Consider the following 15985-nt stretch of genomic DNA (forward strand, 5'->3'; position numbering starts at 1 on the left):
GCTTCAAACTGACAGACGGTACTGCAACTGGGGGGCCCGGGGAGCGGGGGCCCACGGCCCTCAGGCTTGGGAATTTGGCTCAGGGTTGCCTGATAATCCTTTAAAAAAAAGTTGGTAAGGAATTCAAAACGCTGTGAAGACAAAAACAACTCCTGTAAGGGTCAGATTTGCCCCCCTCTGCCTGTCAGAGGAAGCCCTGCTTAATGGTAGTGAAAGGCCCGTGATGATGAGCTAAAAGCCGGTGGAGCTAAGATTTATTGTTTTCGAGATTTAATTCCTCTCGAGGCTGCACAGTAATGGTAACAGGACGAACGACATGCTGTCTGAGAGGTGCCCTGGGGAGCTGCATTACTGGCCAGGAAGGGCCCTGGCACCTGGGCAAACCTCTGTGCGACTACACGTCGCGCCCGAGGTGACGGGGGCAGCTGTCTCTCCCATCAGACACCAGCCGGCTGATGGGGATCCCGGGTCTTCTTCATTGTTTCCCCATCAATGTTTCATGAGCGCGATGCTAGTCTCAAAATGAGAGCTGGGTCCACTTTTGTCCAACGCAGCAGTGGGATGCCACTAGCACACCAGGCCCGTATGTGGGTATTTCTTAAGTGTTCCAGAGAACGTGAACATCGTTTGTTTGCTTACTAGTCGCTTACGAGGAGTCCCTGGGTGATCCTATCTGCAGGAGGAGCCCCGTGGGGCACTGGCAGGTCAGAGGTTTTAGCAGCAGAGGGCGTGGGTTTCTCCAGGCTTTGCCACGTACTCGCCTCAGTCTCTCCACGTGTAAAACGGGCATCAAATAATTGCAACGTAGCTCACAGGGGTTGTTGTGAAGGTGCGAGGAAGATCAAAGCAGTAAAAGGGCTCTGGGAAAAGGGCCAAGAGTTGTCCAGATGTTTGTGATTCTACTACTGTTTTTTCTAGAACCTACTGGAACATCTGGCACGCTGGAAGCCGCTAAAACATCAGTGTAGCCTGTGACATTAGCTGACGTTTACTGAGCATGGACCACGAGCCAGGCACTGTTCTTTGAGATTCAAATGGGTAAGCCCATTAAATCCTCATGAAATGCTGTGGTTATTATGACTCCATTTTACAGATGAGGAAACTGAGGGCCGCAGGTCCCTGAGTACATGGCAGAGGGACAAACCCAGGCAGGATACTACCAGCGCCCACGTGACTAGTACTACGCTTTGCTGCAGGCATGCTTGTTTTGACAAAACCTTTCTCTTAGTCCTTCTCGGGATGATGGTGAAGCCCCTCGTGATGGAGCTAAGCTGAATGGTGTGTTCCCGCCGTGGGCTGCAGCGAGGCGGGGAGCCGGTATCTTTCACCCTCTTGGTTCTCCCACTATCAACCTGTACTCATTCCTGACTGAGAATGAACGTGGTGGGTCTCTGGTTCTCAAGTGAACCTTCTACCTAAAACAAGGGGTCAGAGGCCTGGACCTGTCTCCTTTCTCTCTCTGCTCCCTCCCTACCCACCTCCTTCACTCCACCTTCCACCCCCAGGCTTCTGTGAGCAAAATCTGTCACGGATCCCCATGGTTATTTGGGCGGCTTCCCGGCCCAATGCCTTATGCAAATCCCTCGCCCTTGGCTTGCCAGCATCCGTCCCACTGACTAACTCTGACCTGGGCCATTTGCCCATTTCCCCTGCAGACACATCCGTGTGCCGAGTCCTGGGTGAATTTCGTTTTGCAAACCCTGCTAAATGACAGCCCTCTCTTGTCCCCTGCAAGTGGTTCCACGCAGTGACGGTGTGAAGGGGCATTTCGTACATATGCATATGTTTTTCCTTCAGAAGTGTCTAGGGGGGGATCCTTGCAAAGCGGAGGATCCCCGAGTGCTGATCAAAGGCAGGAACACAAGACGGAGCGCAGTTTGCTCTTCTCCACAATGAGCCTGAAGACGCGCCGCGGCTGGGCTGTGTCTGGGGACAGCCGCCGATTAAATGCGTTTTCGTTTTAATCAAGGTGAGAGCAGCGGTAGTTAGCAGGAATAGCTCTCTGTAGTATAGTTAGATTATAACTGGCGGACCTCTGCAATGGAGCCACTGACCCATTTTAATAAAATGATTTTGCAATTAGATTCGACGGACTAATGTGTTCTTTCCAGCATTTCCCCCCTGCTGTTTTTGTTATTGCCCTGGTTTGTAATAATGAGGGGGTCGGAGTGTAATATTTTATGTGAGTGGGAGCCAGAAATATTAATAATGGCGTACGGACGTAACCGAAAGAGTTCGTTCCCCAGTCACAGCCAGCCTGTAATGCCACCTCCATCACTTCATATTTCATTACTGAAACTACCCAGGGTTTCTCGGAGCCATTTGTTATGCCTAATGCTCATAACCACCCAAAAGTATTTTTAACTTTTCCAGAGCTTTAAAAGTCAATTTCAATCTCAATGTATATTTGTCACTGCCAGAAATACTTAGTAGGAGAGGACGAACTGAAATAGGCTTCTTCTCTTCGGGGCGAGTTCAAACAGGAGAGACCTCGGAGGATTTCAAGAAGGGCCATAAAACTAAAGCCCGGTTGAAAAGGGTCTTGGGAGAGCTGATGTCATCTGGCATTTCACCGGCTCCTGCCCCTGCCCTGGAGTCCCCCTCCCCTTCCCCGGGCAGCTCAGAACAATGACACTTGGTACATGATCACAGAGATGCTTTAATAGACCAGGGGGTGGAAACGCGTAGCAACGTGATTTTATTGTGAGTCCCTGCCCTCCGGCCTCTCCCCAGGAGAGAATGTATGTAAGATGGTGTTGGTCCGGGGCGGGGAGGGAGCCGAGTGCCCATTCTTTGGATGGACTTGGCTGCAGAGGCAGCACTGGGCCCAGAACGGCTACTGTCATGAGCAGTGTGCTTGTTTGTGTCAGCGCCGGGCAACCAGTTTGTTGAGCGGAAGTCACAGACTCGCTGTTATCTGATGACCATGGACCTGTCAATGCACATGTCCAGAGTCCTCTTTTTCTACCTCCAGTATCTCTGAGATGGGAAGGATGACAGAAAGAAGGAAAACAGCAGGAAGAGGAATTGAGGGGGGCAGGAGGCCTGCTGGGGTCCATCAGCTTGAAAAGAGACTTATGTGGATGAGAAAAGGGCCGTCAGTCATGGACAGAAACAAGAGAACACGGCCAGGCACACAGTTACCACTCGTGGGCAAAGGCCAGGGGACCAGACACCAGTGGCTGGCGTGTTCCCAGCAGTTTGGTGATCATTTGGGTAAACAGCTGTCCTAGTAAGCTGTCCCCACCTGAGTCTGTTACGTAGGTAACCATGTGCCTGAGTGCAGAGGGAAATGCCCGTGGCCCGTGGCTGGGCACGGCCTGGTCACAAGCCTGCTGCTGTAGGACTGGGGGGTGGAGGGGGTGCCGATGGAAGGGCACCATTACGGACACGCTCCTGGCATGGGGGGACGGCACTGAGCAGCTCAGAATGCCCCCTCTGCTCAGAAGGAAAGAACATTTCTCTGGGCCAGAGCATCTGTTCTGTGCCAAATGGATCTTGGCATATTCATGCTGGAGAGGAGCGCCCATTTAAATAGTGCTGGTTATTCTCTTTCCTACTCGTTATTTTCCATGAACGGAAGTAAGCTTGAGAGGGAATCTGAAAAGGAATGTCAACTTTTCAACTCTGTATCAATTCAAGTCAAGGTCTTTTTTGATTTTGTAATTCAAGGCAAGGGGACTGTCCATAGCTAGGAAGGCCGAGTATTACAACTGTAAAAAACATTCATGCTGGAGTCCAATGACCCTGGGCAAGTCGCCGTGTTTCCCCGAAAATAAGACCTGGCCGGACAATCAGCTCTAATGCATCTTCTGGAGCAAAAATTAACATAAGACCCGGCCTTATTTTACTATAAGACCCGGTCTTATATAATACATTATCTTATATAATATAAGACTGGGTCGGTCCTGTATTAATTTTTGCTCCGAAAGACACATTAGAGCTGATTGTCCGGCGAGGTCTTATTTTTGGGGAAACACGGTAGTTAAGCTCCCTGAACCTTGATATCCTTATCTGTAAAATGTGACTTATGGAGAGGGTTGTGAAAATGAAACCAGGTAATGATGTGAACAGTCCAGCACCTGGCCGACATAAGCACGTGATACAGGGTAAAAGACTCCAGAGAGCTGCACAGGACTCTCCATCACTCAGCCATGCTGGGCCCTGGCTGGTCAGTAACCTGAGAGAGAGGAGACACATCCCCTTGGAAGCCGAGAGCCCGATCCTGGGCCTACGCCAAGCTTTGGTTCCTGCCATGGCGCTCTCCCGTGGGATAGGACATAGACACCATGGCATGAACCAGCAACACAATCTTCTGGTTACACCGGGTCTAGGATTTATCAAGAAACAAGCAGAATGGGAGGCACCAAGATCCCTCTCTTTATTGTCAGAGACAGCAGGTTTCTACGGAACTAGCACCATGCAAGGAACCCAGTACTTTGCCTCCATGTGAACTACGCTTGGAAGGTCAAGGAAACAGACTGGACTTCAGGCTGCAGGGGGATTAGGGCCAGCGTACTCATGAGGAGTGGGGGGTCGGTTCAGGCGCAGTCTCATAGGTTCAACCTCAAGCCTCAGACTCATGCCAGTGTCACCCATTCTGAGCTCACATTTTTTCCCAACGCTTCCAATAGAGATGGTAGGTGTGTGTGTGTGGTGGGGGGGTCATAAGTAGTATGACCTTTGGGTTAGCGACCACTTGAGAAAATGACTTTGGGCTGGGACTTTTCCATGAAACAATGATGCATGTGCCTTGGGTATACCTGCTCCCTTTGGATAGAAGAAGGTACGACAGTGGTTTCTCAGCTTGAACCTGTCTCTACCCGTTGGCGGGCATTGGGACTAGATTTGGGGGATGGCAGCTCCATCTGGGGTAGGAGATGTGGCTACAGATCCTAGCTTGCCCCCGTTGCGCTTCTCCATACCCATTCCAGCCCACATCTGCTCCCCGGAGGGGAGGTGCTCTGTGGATGCTTCAAGACTCCCACCCCCGCCCTCTGTGAGGCTGGACCGGGGCAGGTGGGCGGCGGTGCTCCAGAGCAGAGAAGAGGTGTCCAGCGATGGTGGCGGCGGTGGCGGGCCATGCTGCAGGAGAGCGCGGTGCTTTCCGCGGTGCTTGACAGAACCATGTTCCGTTTCCATCGTTCCACCACATGGTTAGATCAAGCACAAAGGAAAGCCCCACGGCGACCGGTCAGAGTCAAGGTCAGGAAGCAGCGTCAGAGAGAGGACAGGAGCGTTGAGAGGAAGCAGCGTGGAGAAGCGGAAGCCGGAGCAGGCCCCCACCGAGCGTGATTAGTGCCAGGAGTGGGGTTCCACGGGAGCACTTCTGAAGACAGGAGCCCCCTGGCCCGTGTCCCGCCCCAGGGCAGACACAGGAGGGAAGGAGGAGAATGGGTGGGCGACTACTGGGCACTCGTACTCAGGAGTATCAGGGCAGAATGGATCCTTCCTAAGGGAATTACAGAAGTCAGGGGTCTGTGGTCACGTCACAGGCCTGAACCGAGTCTCTAAACCCCACCCGATCACACCATCTGATCTGACAAGACATCAGACTCAGCAGAAGCATCTTCTGCTCGCTCTGTAACCTAGAGTCCATCCCTGCAGTAGGTGCTTCCACACGCTCTGTTCCCCCAGCCCCTTCAACAGACAAGCCACAATTCCCAGTGGTCTAGCCAATCTGCAATGATCTTCTTTAGGATAAAGTCCTCTGACGCGCCACAATTCAGGAGTCTCCTGTGTCCTCAGGGTCCCCAGAAACCCTCTGGCTGACAGACGTTCCTCCCAGATCGCTTGAGGTACAATGGGGGGAAGTACTGAGAGAAAACACATGTTCCTGGTCAGGGGGAAAGACAGGGGAGCCAATGGGACCCCACGTGTGGGGCTGGAGACCTACAGTCACAGAGGTCTGAGAACACTGACTTTTTACAGAGGAGGTGACCAGTGCCTTCAGGATGAGGGGTTAAGGGAAGGAAGGAAAGGGGAGACACCCGATTCTAGGGTCCTTCTTGATTTTCTGATTTCCTCCATGGCTGAGAATCATGACAGTGGGTCAGGGGTGGGGTGGGCAATCAACAATCAACTATTTTGGATGCCAAGAGCCCACATGAGGGCGCCCCGTCTTTAAATCCCTACCTGCAAGAGGTCAGGGGCAGTTTCCATGCACCTGCTGGCTTGGGACTTCCTGCCAAGCCACGGGGAGGAGATGTGCACCATTCAGAGACCAGAGCCAGGGCCCGGTAACTGGGACCCTCCTGGCCCAGCCCTCCGATAGGAGGGACAAGTCACCGATCCTCCACAATGTGTTTTTGGGACAAGATGGTCTCAGCATCTCCACGGCGCATGGGTTCACTGCAGCAGTGGGCCGGTTAGTCAAGGTCCCTGCACAGCTCTGGGCCTTCTCTTCCTAGGCCCGCCCATCTCACCGACTGGAGACGGCCACTGCAATCTCGACTTAACTCTGCTATGACCCGCAGACATGCAGAGCTTGGGGATTTCATGTTCAAGTTTGGTCAGGCCCTCAGGAGCAGAGCAGGGAAAATGCATCCCCCTCAGTCCTGCTTCCAAGCCTTTAAATCTTATCTCCTTCTCTCTGGTGTCCTCAACAAAAGGAAATGGAAGGACCAGGGGAAAAGTTACCAAGAATCTTCCTGGGTTTTGGAGCTCGTCCTGAAAATACTAATCTAAAATCTTAGGTAAAACTCTTCTGCTGTGCAAGCCCCAACTTGTCCCTTTCCAGCATGGACTGGGTGGTCCCGGAGGCTCCACAGTTCGAATTCCCTGAGAGGTGTCTTGCTGTCTGCCAACTTTGGACACAATAGGTCACCACCCTCTGTACTTTTCACCATGAGAGCTTCTGCTTGCTGACTGGCTCTCTGCACACAAATCAGGGAGGCAGGATGGAAGACAGGCAGCATCTTTCAACTGCTAAGTGCTTCCCCGCCCCGGGGAGGGCTTGGGGTCCCAGGCAGCCAGACAATGCCTTTTCAGGAGGACGGACTCTGATGGTCAGATTACCCAGCTGGCAGCCTTCACCTCTAACCTGATCTTGCTGCCCAGGGCGATGGGTGCAGCTGAGAGAGGCAGACACAGGGCAGCTGGAAGACCAGATACCCTGTCTACCGAGGGGCTTTATGTGCTGCAGGAGCAGCCCTCAAATTGGTTCCTAATTACATCAGCTGTCTTTGCAATGGGGTGCTTTTAGGGGAAAGCAAAACAGAGTTATTATCTGTCAAATCCGGTACGTGTCACCTGCCCCTCCTCTTCTGGGGTTTCCTGGAAACAGAGCTTTAGACCTATGGCTTCTGTCTCCCACAAGGCCAAGGCTGGTCTGGGCCCCGGTGTCTCTGAAAGCCAAGGTCTGTGGAGCTCAGCAGTAGCTCTCTCTACCTCTCTCTCTGCTGCTACAGAGGATAAAAACATGCGGAATGCTATATGTCCGACTCATCACAGCTCTCACGTTCTCTACCTTTATAGGAATAATCTTTCTGCTTAGTATCGATGTTGTACAAAAGATATTTTAGAGAGGGTCAGTCCAAGAACCCTGCCCCTTCTCCCTGTTTGTTTCTTTTTTATATTTCCGACCATTCTGACCCCACATAGGAAAATAAGCCAGGACCCCTCCAATGCAAAGGTAGGTAGCTAGGGGCCGAGCTAGAGTTAGAACTAGGCTCCCCTGTACTGTTTCCTAGGTCTACTTGCTATTTCCTCTTCTCCTACTTAGTTTTCTCTGTTACTCCCCCACCCCCTCCAATTCCAGCCTATAGTCAATCCTAGACAACTGCCAAGATTGTGTCCCTGGGAGATGCCATCGCTCACACCCTGGGCTGATTCACGCCACCCCCCCCCCCCAACTCCCCCAGGGCCTTCGAATCAATCTGGAGCCCAAATCACGACAGGACTCCCATGAGAACGAGGGGTCGGGATTGGCAGATGGCATCCTGCCTTCCTCTGCCTCTTATTGCTCCTCTTCCTGGGCTTAACTGCTTGTCAGAGCTAATGAACACAGCCCTGGCCAGACAGGGGTAGGGACAGAGGGACTAGAGGTGTAAGTCACAGGAAAGGCCCCTGGGAACCAGTGATTGTGCCTTGGGTGACAGCTCTGAGCCGGGAGAGGATTTTCCTCCCGGAGATGTTACCGGCTCCAGGAAGGAACTTTAGGCAAGAATTCAGGGGTGGGGTGGGGGTGGGGTGGGGCCATAAGACAGGGAGAGAAAGTCATTCAAGCAGCTGGGCCTCCCTCTCCTTCTCTCTTAGATGCTGCACAGCGTCCAGGAGTGAGGCAGACCTGGGGTCTGGCCCTGCCTCCACCACTGCTGGCTGTGACCTTGGGGTGCCCCTTCACCGCTGAGCCCTCGGCTCCCTGCGCTGCCGAATGGGGACCCATCCTGTTGATCTCACAGGACTTTCGGAAGAACCAAATCAAAGCAGAAGTACTCAGCACAGGCGAGAAACTGCCCTCCAAAGTGACATTGTTATTCTGGGCGCACCGTCTCACACTGCCACAAATTCCCTATATTAGCCCCAAGCCCTCTCCAGGTGTTTGCTTCTGTTGGAAAAAAGAAAAGTAGCTAAAGTTTACCATCCTGGAGACCTGGGCTAAAGAATCTGACTTTACAGGTCAAGAACCACTTGCGAGAAGCAGAAGCCAGCCTGCTGCTCCTCTCCCGGCGACCAGTGCCCACGCTGGCATTCTCCCCAGCAAAACTCACTCATACCAGGCGCTCTGGGGCTGGGGGAGAAGAAAGGTTCTTGCTGACACACAGATTGCGAGGGTTGGCTCCAGCCCGTCTCAGCACGTCACGCTATCAATCTCTCACCACTGGGAGCACAATGCAGCTTGGTGGTTTTTTTTCCAGGAGCAAATGACACAAATGATAGTCATTTTTAACTGCCTGTTCACCTAGCTATTGGGTCAAGGAGAGCTACTTCTCTTTCCAAGATGAGCTGAGAATTCCTCTGCCATTCACCCCTCTCCCCCCGTGTCTTTCCGGGGTACAGTGGGAAGGAAGGTTTGTAGAGAGGGTTTGGGAACCGGAGTGCAAGGTTTTGCTGTCTTCCCAAGCACAACCCTTTGCTGTTCTCTCCATCATGAAAATGTACCAGTTTGCGGTGGGGGAGGGGCTGGCGAAAATGTCTGTGAAAACCTTTAAAACCCTGTGGTCTAAGGACTGTACTAAGGTGGTCTTAGAGGGGATGACAGGCCCCCAGGATCACACGCTGCCTGCAGTCTGGCCTGGGGTACATCTCTCTATCTGCCACGTGGGGAGCATGCTTTAGAAACTAAAACAAAAAAAGAAAAAGAAAACACAGAAAGGCTGCCCCCAGCCTCTAGCTTTGCCGGAGCCCTGGAGATAGGCTGCCGCCGGGGTTCTCTCTCTCCTGAAACAGCGCATCGCCCCACCCCATGCTTTTATTGTGTGTGTATTTTATTTTAAATCCATAAGGTAATTGGTTTTCTGCAGGACTAACTGAATTTCCCCAATTTAATTTGCAGAGCTGCTCCCCAGGAGCCATTACAGCACTCGCCGTCCTCCAGATTGGATTATTGGGCCTCTCGGGGGCTACTGTGCTCCGAGTCGGAAAGTGGGGCCCAGCCCCGTAACCTGATTACCTGAGCAGCGGAACTTCTTGCTCTTGACCTGGCTGATGCGTTTGTTGGCCAGCCGGCGAGGGCTGCTGCAGCGGGCCCCGCTGGTCTCGATGGGGTTGTCCTGGAGGTAGTCGGCCAGCCACTTCAAGTGGCAGTCACACACAAATGGGTTTTGGGCTAAGTGGCTGCGAGACGGAGGGGAGTTCATCAGGAGTGACCGTGGTGCCTACCCCTCCCCCACCCCGCGTGGTGCTGGGCAGTCCTAGGGGCACGGGGGTTGGGGGGGACATGGGGGCTGCTTTCAGACAGGACCCAGAGAGGGGGCCTGAGGCCTGCTATCTGCAAAAGACAGTCACAGGTGTGGCTGCCATCGGTCTGGGGACTCAGTCTCGCTCCGCCCACTTGGGGTAGGACCCACGAGTGATTGCCTCGACTGGCACCCACGCCGATTCTGAAGGGCAGAGCAAGCTGCAGGCCTAGGGTTTACCCTGAGAGCAGACTGCATTTTACTTCTCCCAGCTCAGTAACACCAGGCGCCCAAAGCAGCTGGCATGGCGACTGGCACCGGGTGGGCATTCCATATATAGCAGCGGGGACTGCTATTGTCCTCAGCATCCTGACAGCAGCGCCGTGGGGCTCGCGTCCCCTGGCTCAGTAAGGAAACTCTGCAGAGCGCAGCACACAATGCTCTGCACGTGGCAGGGGGTCAGTATGCAGCCGCTGTTCTTACTCTTTATTGGTTCCTGTCTCTGCTATGGGGCCAGTGAGTGCCAGGTGACTCAGCGAGGCTCCCGAACCCCTGGGCTCATGGTCAGGCCACGGGCTGGGGCTAGGGTCTCAGCCTGGGGCTGGAGCCATCAGAAACACTGCTGAGATCTGCAGTCAGTGGTCATCTATCTGACTGAACTATTTCTAAACATCTGCAGCGCTCGGGAGGGAGGTGGGTACTCCCAGAATACCCGCACTGGAGGCTTGGTTTTGCAGGGTGTTCGTAGGCAGGAATGGGTGACGAGCAGAGATGGCGCCTGCTCAGAATATAGTGGCCGCAGAGGTTAAGAGAGCGGCTGAGCAGCACCTCTGCCTGGATTCAAGTCCTGCTTCTTACTGGCTGTGCCACTGTGAGTAAGTTACTTAACCTCTCTGTGCCTTGGTTTTTCTCACATAGACCTTGGGGGTCTTAACAGCACCTACGTCATCGGGTTGTTATGAGGCTTAAGGTTTGCACAGAGGGAAGGTCCTGAGCGTGGTACCGAGCCCAGCGTGAGTGCTCAGCACAGCATGATGCGACCCTTCCATCCTCACGGAAGGCTCTAGAAAGCCTCCTGGGCCTGCTCACTCTGCCCTCATTTTGGGGGTTCTCTGTGCCTGGGCATGCGCTACAATCAAGGCAGTGTACTCACAGCGTCTGGATGGCCTGCAGGGGCGCGAAGAGCCCCTTGCTGATGGTCTGCAGCTTGTTGTCATACAGGGAGAGCAGGTTGAGGTTCTGTAGGTCCTGGAACGTGTTCACCCGTAAGCAGTTGATCTTGTTTGCGTTGAGGAGGCTGCAAGCAGGAGAGAGGCCGTGACTCACTAACCCTGGCCAGGACCCAGGGCCACAGGCCCTAATGCTCCCCGGGTGCCCCCCAGCCTGGGGCTCCTGCTACTGAGTGGACGAAGAGAGGGACATGCATTCCTGTGGCCACAGAAACTCAGAACACGCCTGGGCACCTGCACACCTGGTTCCCACGGACGCTGTGCCACATGCCCTCACCTGTAGCCTTCCCTCCAACCCGCTCCCCTACCTCCAGGAAGACTGGAAATGGTATCCCATGTGCTTCACTCTCAGCTTGAGAAACAGAGTCCAGGAATCAAAAACCAAACCAAAACAAAACTCATTTGGCTCAATTGTTTTCAGGCTTTAGTTGACAAAGGGCAATTTTGATTCAGAAAAGTCCTTAGAGTTCTTTTGCATCACCTACCCTCCTGGAAATCTGATGCAAGTTATAGGTCATCCTCCCAGAAAAAATACATCCATGGGTAGGCATGCACGTATGCGTATACTTAGTCTGTCTCTCTCTGTCCACACACACACACACACACACACACACACGCGCGCGCGCGCGGCCCTGTGTGATCTGACCTCGGCCCCGTTACCCTCCCATCCAGCCACCCCACTCAATACCATTCAATTCCTAAAATCCACCATGTGCGTTTTGGCCCAGGCCCTTTGAACACTCTCTTTCCCCCGTTTCATAAGGTGGTTCCCTCTCCTCCTCTATCTCAGCTCAAAGGTCACCTCCTCAGAGAGGCCTGCCCTGACCACCAGACCCCCCCCCCATTATTGTCTCTCACAGCCCCGTTATTTTCTTCATAGTGTTTCTCTCAATTTGCAATGATAGGATATTTGTTTTTCTCATCATTTGCTTCCTAGGCAAGACTGAAAGCTCTATGTTGGCACAAATGACATCTATTTTCTTCCTCCCTTTATTCTTAGTGCTTAGCACAAATATTTATTAAGAAATATACCCACATCCTTATGCAACTTCTGGGGGACACACTCCTCCAAGGTGGCACTGATGCCCCCGGGTCAGCCTCCTATCCGCGAGGGACAGTCGGCTGTGGTTTTAGTTTTTCAGACCCCTAACCCATCATTAAAAAGCATCACAGGAAGGTGCCTTTTTGTGAAACTCTGGTCTAGCACAGACGATGCCGAGAGGGTTACAGGAGAATTTTCTAGAATGGCGCTGGAAAGTCAAGCAAATTTGGGTCCTCTTAGTACCCATATTTCCTTCATGATTCTAGACTGACTAGTTGTGCCCTGAAAACTAGCTTAAAATCATTTCTTACTCGCTTCTGAATGGACGTGGGGGAGGGGGAACTAAACTACCAGCTAAAATGTTGAATTTTTAAAAATTTCTTATTTTTGAGGCTGGCTCAGAGCTTTCAGTGACGCATGAGGTTTGTAACAGGCTGGCTTGTCTCCGGGGCCTCTTGATTCCAAGGTCCGGGGGGACTTTGGTGGTAAGGGTTGGGCTGCCCCTGGGAGCTACCTCAGCCGTGCCACCTGTCCTTGCTGCAGCCCTGTGTGCAGGCAGGCAGCTGTGGCAGTGACAAGTGGAAGAAGGACGGCCTGTTTAATCTGGCTAATAATGGGCACGGTCCCAAGGGTTTACACAGATGTCCTCCTGCCTCGCAGTGGAAGAAAGCTCACGCTGCTAGAACACGTCTCATGTTTTCCAAAGTGCCCTTCCGAAAGCCTGTCATTCTCACCACAACCTGGGGAGAAGGGCAGAGCCGGCCTCACAAGTTACAGGTGAGGAAACTGAGGCTGAGAGTTCGGCGGGTTTCCAGGGAGCAAGCTGGAAGCAGTTATGATGATAACTGGTGTCTGGAGGGTTCAGTTCCTTCCTGATGGATGCCCCATCTACCCCACCCATGTGTCTATGCCCTTTGCAGCATTTCTCCCAAGAACTTTCTGTCCTTTGCATATTACATTTTCGTCAAGGCCACTCCGTTTTGGACGTCCCGGGAAGGATGCTATGGAGCAGAGCATCAGGAAGAAAAGCTAGAAAAGCCCAACAGGGAGAAGCGCCAAAGAGTCAGGAATGAAGGGGCCCTACACACACCACACACACACACACACACACACACACACACACACACACACACACACACTCTTCTATTTTCTCCTGAAAACAATTTCAGAAGGTCTTGCCACTCTTGGCCTGCTAGAGGCAGCTATAGAGTGGCTGTCCCCTTGAGGCACGATATATGTTCTCTGTTTGCGACTGTCCCCACTGCCCCCTCTTGTCTGCCCTCATGCTATCTACCTTGCCTGAGGAGGCGTTTAGATCTGAGACCCCAGTACAGAGTCATAAGCCCACTGCAGGACTTGGCTCTGGGGAGAGCTGGACGCTGGCCAGGATGGGAGAGAGGAGTGGCCTGCCTTGAAAGGGTGTCCAAACGGCATGCCACCCTGGCGACCGTTCAGCCTAACTGCCAAGCCGTCTTTTTCTGATCCAGATGCTTCCACGTCCCTACTGCTTCTAGATCTCTCAGCAGGGGATGGTATCGCAAAGATGGAAGGCATCACGACCACCCAGGCTGGCAGGATTACTGGGTGAACACAGCATGAAGTGCAGCTGGCATGGGGCAGGAGCACAAGAAAACACCAAGGGAGGAGTCGCAGGTCACCGACTCTCTCCCAGGATGCTCGGCTCCCTGAGGCAAGGTGCAGAGGCGCCGGGAGAGATAATGTTAAGCTGCTTATCCTGAGTTAGATGCGAGGGCAGCCTCCCTGATCCCCGGCACCTGCTGGATCTAACGGCCTGGCCTCTGTCCTCTCTCCTTTGGGAGGAAGGTGGCAGCTACTCAGCCTGGCTTCCGTGGATGGATCTCTGAGCTAATTGGGCCATGGACAAGAGCTGGACGCGAATTAAAAAACAAAAACAAAAACACGCTATGCTGGAGCAAGTGGAGAGGAGACAACCATCTGAAATGGGGTTCAGCAGCTCTCCCAGAAGTCCTGAGCACAGGCCTCTCCCTCTTTCTTGACCTGTCCTGGCTGAGCCCGGAGGAGCAGCGGTGTGACCGCTATGTGACACGATAATAACGTGGCACCATCTATGAGACCACAGCTGTGTGCGCAGACTGTGCCAAGCATTTTCCAAAGCACTTTCCATGCAGTCTTTTCTTTCATCTCCAGGGCAGCCATATAATCGTCCTCCTTTTGCTGATGAGGAAACTGAGGGTCAGAGTGGTGATGCACATGGTGCAGGTCACCCAGCAGGAAGTGAAGCTCCAGCCTGTCCGACTCCAAAGCTCATCTCTTCTCCACGACATAACATCCATATTCTCATTTCCTTGCCTGATGGAAGGTGTCTCTGTCTCTGGGGAGTGGCTATTTTTGCTAGCTTTGGAATGCGCCTGGGCACGCTTCCGGTGGATGGAGGTCTGGTTGGGTCTAGAAGACTGCTTGCCTGTTGGTTGTGTGGTGGTGGCATTGGAAGTCCTGCCAACTCTTAGGAGGACTTGGCACCAAGCTGGCAGAGATGGGCTTCTCACCAAACTGCCATTGGCCCAAAGTGGCAGGCTCCTCAGTGAGTGTCTTGCACCTGTACAAAGCAGGGTTTCAACCTTCAGGGGTCATGGACTAAATGCTGATTTGGAAGCTGGTATGCTTGGCTCTGCACTCCCCTCATGTAAAACGGGGTGCTCCAGCTCACCCCATTTAAGAGGCTGCCTGGCACGCAAACTCAAAACTTGGTCGCCCCAACTAAATGTCAGCTTGATCTGCTTACGGTTGGATTGAATCCAGGGGTTGGGATCATATCACGTTCATAAATATTTCCCCCAAAGCATATCTTTTGGGACCACCTGTTCCCAGACCCACCTCTCAAAGGAACCTCGGAAGTCATATAGACCAAAAGGCGGAGGGGGGCTGAGATGATCAGACCAGGTGCACAGCTGAGCCCACATAACCTAACAGGTAACATGTTAGGTCACACCTAACAGGTAGGAAGCACTACCTGCAGCCAGGTACTCGCCAATCACCTTACAAATACTAGCTTTTTGAAGTTCCCCACACCCTGTGAAGTCAGTGTTCTCCCCATCAGACAGATGACACCGCTGGGACTCAGGAAGCCTACGTATCTTTGCCCAAAGTTGCACGATTATTAAGTGGTAGGTTGAGATTTGGATGCATGCTATCTTTGTCCAAAGACTCCCCTCCCCCCCATAACGTCACCCTGCTGCGCAGCCCCGCCCTAAGGGACCACAGGAATCACCTAGTGCTTATGGGACGAGGTAGCACTACTTCTTGAAGCCACTCTCATTAACTTAGCAATGACTCTACAATAAAACAAACCCCCAAAAGCCATGTTCCCGTCACAGGAAATTGAGGAGAGCGGCACATCTGAGAGTGGGAGTCCATGCACATCACCTTCTAAATTTATTTCCACGTGTTAGCTGTATGAGCCACCCCTGCCTCCACTTCTTGGAGCACTTTCGGCGTCCACATATGTTCCATGTCAAGAGGTATTAGCACTCAGCTCATTGACTAACCAACATAACGATGCTGCTGAGAGAGAATCCTTTCCAGGAGCTGTTGCCTCCAGGAAACGCAAGGCAGGAAACAGCCACTGAGAACCCCAGAGCTAGAGCTTGAGGGGTGAAGTGAAATACCCCAAGTCTCGGTTAAGGAGGGCTCTTGTGACTCATCCTGCTGCTGGGGGACTGAGCCTGGCTGGGCCACACACGTCCCAGGGGCTCTTAGCACTTGTAGCAGCTTCACTCACTCCAGGTCCAGGTAAAAGGGGGGAGGGACCACGGGAGGGAGAGAGGTCCACCCTGATCTGCGAAAAGGACCCCCCACAGCCAGCCTCTCTAAAGAGGCCAATGGGCAGAAGACCC

The 15985-nt window shown here is 53.0% G+C and overlaps 1 protein-coding gene across 1 annotated transcript in view; it reads right to left on the reverse strand.

The window, feature by feature from the left end:
• The window catches only part of SLIT3 (slit guidance ligand 3), a 553294-nt gene that overhangs the window by 75785 nt on the left and 461524 nt on the right, over positions 1–15985 (reverse strand). Inside the window, exons 13-14 of the mRNA XM_019740962.3 lie at positions 10993–11136; positions 9614–9777 (exon numbers count right to left, since the gene is read on the reverse strand). Of these exons, the coding sequence (XP_019596521.3) occupies positions 9614–9777; positions 10993–11136 (308 nt within the window). The remainder of the gene's footprint in view (positions 1–9613; positions 9778–10992; positions 11137–15985) is intronic.

The sequence above is a fragment of the Rhinolophus sinicus genome, chromosome 5, assembly GCF_057876585.1.
Source record: "Rhinolophus sinicus isolate RSI-liver-muscle chromosome 5, RSI-T2T, whole genome shotgun sequence".
Classification (NCBI taxonomy): domain Eukaryota; kingdom Metazoa; phylum Chordata; class Mammalia; order Chiroptera; family Rhinolophidae; genus Rhinolophus; species Rhinolophus sinicus.